This window comes from Austrofundulus limnaeus, unplaced genomic scaffold, assembly GCF_001266775.1.
Source record: "Austrofundulus limnaeus strain Quisiro unplaced genomic scaffold, Austrofundulus_limnaeus-1.0 Scaffold472, whole genome shotgun sequence".
Classification (NCBI taxonomy): Eukaryota; Metazoa; Chordata; class Actinopteri; order Cyprinodontiformes; family Rivulidae; genus Austrofundulus; species Austrofundulus limnaeus.
This window is the reverse complement of record NW_013952874.1, coordinates 212,222-216,141: the sequence shown is the minus strand read 5'-3', so window position 1 is coordinate 216,141 and position 3,920 is coordinate 212,222. Positions and strand designations below refer to the sequence as shown.

The window sequence follows — 3,920 nt, the reverse complement described above, 5'->3', positions numbered from 1 at the left end:
CTGGATACCTGATACTTACCTCTGCAACTCCTCTGCTTCCAGGTCCCGCTTCTCACTTCCCTCTCCCTGTGTAAATAAACAAACCACTTTATTATTATTCAAGTTTTGGTCTCCTGAGTTGTTCTTGGTATTTGCTCACGTTGACTCTTGTAAAATCCTGATACGGTGAGTCGCCTGTTCACCTGAGAGCCATGTTTAAAACTTTGCCCCTCACTACAATCAACTGTGTTAGAAAGATATCATATGAATGAACTGGGTGGCTTTTCTTTGCTATGTTTTTATTTTCATGTTTTGGCTTCAGATTCAGTTTTTTTTTTTTTGAGTGCACGTGAGATTAAAAGCTAAACTTGCACTCAGAGTGAAGTTTTGTCACGTTTGGTTTGAAAGATGTTGTGGTTTGTTTACTCCTGTAGTTCCTGCCCCACGCTCAGTCACTGTTCAAAGTTTTATATATTTTCAGGAGGAAACAGTTTTTGAAACAAATTCAAAATAAATGTGACTGCCAACTGTAATAAATCAATAAAAGACAAGAAAAACACCTGATGAACCACTGATTATTAGTTTGACATTTGCCAGCTGACCATAGAAAACACAAAAATCACCATAACTTATTGAATTTTACAGATATTTCGTGTAGAAGCAGTTGTCAGTCATTCATAACACAACCTAACAACTCACATAAGAACAAATCATCAGCTTGTGTAACATTTTTTTCAAGGTTTGAACAAAATGTTTCTATCATTAGTTCTCAACTAAGATGATTTTCTGCTAAAACTCTGGTGTTAAAGGCAGCGAGTGACACAAGGTCCTTCAAGCAATGTTGGACCTTTAATGATAAATTGTGGACAAAACATCCGAGTCCACTCAGAGAACATATTTATTAGTTAGCAGGCACGTTTCTGAGTCTTTCAGCTGATGATCTGAATAAACGTTGAACTGAACTAAATGGGTTGAATGCGACCTCACATGGTGCTGAGGAGCTCACAGAGGAACATTCCTCAAGTGTTTGTTTCAGTTTCAGCTGCTGCTCCTCCTGACCTGTCAGCCTTTATTTTAACTCAGAATCTTTTAAAGACAACTGGTGCTGCTCTGAGTAACACACACACACACACACACACACACTGGACCAACATCTATAAAGAAACCAGAAACTTGTGACATGTTCATTCATCTGTTCTCGCCTGCAAGCATCAAGAAGGAATCAGCTGCTGGGAAAAATGTCAGAGTAAGTTCTGATTCAGTGCTGGGCTTTCTCCATTTAAAACCTAAGAAGAAACTTTTCTGCTTGTTTTTGTTGCGTTTTTTTTTTTTTTTTCAGGAAAAAGATGTCGCAGAGTCGGAAGAATCATCTAAAGGTAGATTTAATAGTTTGTTAATGTTAAGTTCTTGATATTAAAACAAAGGAAAAACAGATTCATTTGCAGAAACAACAAAATAAGGTTAGAAAAATCATAAAACCGTTTCTCCCATTACACTTGTTTGGACGCACGTCTTTGCTCCTTTAGCTTTAAATACCAAATATCATTTTTATAGTTGGTATTTATTTCATTGGTCAAATAATTTGAGCAGAATGGAGAGACCTCAGTATTGGATTTTAAATTTTATTTTGTACAAGGAAATGTAACATAATATTGTTCATGTTGTAAAGGCACATTTGAAACAATCATTTATTACAAGAATAAAAACACATGACATCTGTCTGTCAAACTGTCTATTTTTATATTTTAGTCAAATTTCCATCAAAATATCAAAAATATCTTCATCTTTTGAGAGAATGAACTTAATATTTTCTTAATATCAATTATTTTTAAATCTGAAAAGCCAAGAAACAAAAACATCAGTCAGGACTGAATACAACCAGAGTTTTGATTGTTTTAACTGTTTTTTATGAGGTCAAAAGTCTAAAGCTCCTCCTCCTCGCAGAGTTTGCTGCTGCAGATAGGAAAGAGCATGCTGGAAGAAGAAGCTCAGGAGGCTGAAAAGGAGAAAAGGAAATATATGGAGGAAAACTGCCCCACCCTGTCCATCCCTCAGTCCACCCAGGAGCTCCAGGTAAACCCCCAACACCAAAACACGAGAGGCTTCAAGTCAAAAGCTTTGTTAGGGCTTATAAATATAAATGTATACAGATTAGATTAATAAACTTTAACTCCACATCATAATGGTCACTAAACTCACAAGATTTTTGTCAAAGTTAACAAAAATAGGGTAAAGATTAGAACTTATAAGGGTCCACACTTAATGCAAACAAAGCACTTACTTTACCTAACAAATCTGAAATATACTATATATAAGTACCAGTACATTAGTTCTTCATCCCAAAGCTTCTTTATGAACAGTAACATTGTTGGCTTATTTTAAGTCAGTCCAGCTGTTTTCACAAATAGAGTAGATAAACTCCACAACATGTGGTTACAAAGTTTTAATTTAAAAACACAAAGACCACATATATAAGACAAAGGTTTTGTTTCTTCCTTTGACTGGTTTTTGTGATGTTGCAAACTCTCAGGAGCTGTGCCACCAGCTTTACAAGCAGATTGATTTGGTGGACGAGGAGCGATACGACATGGAGATCAAAGTGAAAAAATGCAACAAGGAGGTTTGCCTTTAAATAAATTACCTTATCTAATTAGAAGAATTTTTAATTTTTGTTTTAAAACTGATTTGTTTTGTACTTACCCTTTTGTGCTTAATTCCAAAAGAAAAAAGCACAATATAAAACTGAAGGAGTACAAATATTATCTATGCGCTTTCACCTTTTTAGCTTTGAACAGAAAACTGGTTTTCAGTTAAAGACATTCCTGAATAACAGCAACCTCTGTGTCAGATCGACGACCTGAAGATTAAGGTTCAGGATCTGAACGGGAGGTTTAAGAAGCCGGCCCTGAAGAGGGTGCGCATGTCAGCTGAAGCCATGCTTGCCGCTCTGCTGGGCTCCAAACATAAAGTATCCTTAGACCTCAGAGCCAACCTGAAGCAGGTCAAGAAGGAGGTGAAAGAGGAGGTGAGATCTGAGCTCAGACATCTGAGGAGAGTCAGAGTCACTAAAAGACTTGTTGGCAATTACACCAAAATCAGATTAAATCAAATAATAATAATTTCCTACCTGAACGTTGTGCTTCTTTCCTGTCAGGAGAAGCAGACGGGCGACTGGAGGAAGAACGTTGAAGACAAGGCTGGGATGGACGGCAGAAAGAAAATGTTTGAGACAGAGGCTGTTGGTTTTTAAATAAATTTGTGATTTGAATCCACGTTGTTGTTAATTAATATGATAAAAATCTAGGTTTTAAAGCAGGAAACAAAAAAAATCCAATTGTTTTAAACATCTTTGCATTGCATCTAAGATAACAACAGCAACATGTTCATGATCTGTACATGAAAAGAATAATCTAAAGAAGAAAGCAGCAGATTGCGTTGAATCACTTCATCACAGTCTCTCATCCTGAGCAAACGGTGGAGAGGAAAAACTCCCTGCTAATCAGGAAGAAACCTCCAGCAGAACCAGGCTCAGGACAGGTGGCCATCTGCCTCGACCGGCTGGTTTGATGGACAGGAAAGAGAAACAGATAAACACAGAAGAACCGGTCCGGGACTGGTCCAGGTGCACCTTCTTTTGGAAGAGACAAAGAAAAAACATGATAGAAATAATTACAATAAACATGTAGAGAAGAATATAGATGACAGCAGAGTGAGGAAATGTGCTCAGTTTGTGCTTCAGCAGTCTAAGTCTATAGCAGCAGAAATGAAGAATAATTCAGGAAAACTAAGTCTAATTATAGGATTTATCAAAAAGGAAAGCCTTCAGTCTAATCTTAAAAGTAGACAGAGTGTCAGCCTCATGGACAGAAACTGAAGTTGGTTCCACAAGAGAGGAGCTTGATAACTGAAAGCTCTGCCTCCCATTCTACTTTTAGAAACTC

General features: G+C 37.0%; 1 protein-coding gene across 1 annotated transcript; it reads left to right on the top strand.

Moving 5' to 3' along the window:
• Window positions 1-1,096: 1,096 nt before the first annotated feature.
• LOC106529866 (troponin I, fast skeletal muscle) lies at window positions 1,097-3,251 on the top strand. Its single transcript, XM_014025385.1, has 6 exons — window positions 1,097-1,225; window positions 1,319-1,355; window positions 1,924-2,052; window positions 2,510-2,599; window positions 2,828-3,004; window positions 3,134-3,251. Exons 1-6 carry the CDS (start codon window positions 1,218-1,220, stop codon window positions 3,227-3,229), a joined length of 537 nt encoding a protein of 178 aa, XP_013880839.1. The 5' UTR covers window positions 1,097-1,217; the 3' UTR covers window positions 3,230-3,251.
• Window positions 3,252-3,920: the final 669 nt, after the last annotated feature.

Bases quoted from the DNA above. Each gene is read 5' to 3' on its own strand.
- LOC106529866 (XM_014025385.1), top strand. The intron at 1,356-1,923 runs GTAGATTTAATA...TCCTCCTCGCAG, and splicing joins GTCGGAAGAATCATCTAAAG to AGTTTGCTGCTGCAGATAGG. The intron at 2,600-2,827 runs GTTTGCCTTTAA...CCTCTGTGTCAG, and splicing joins TGAAAAAATGCAACAAGGAG to ATCGACGACCTGAAGATTAA.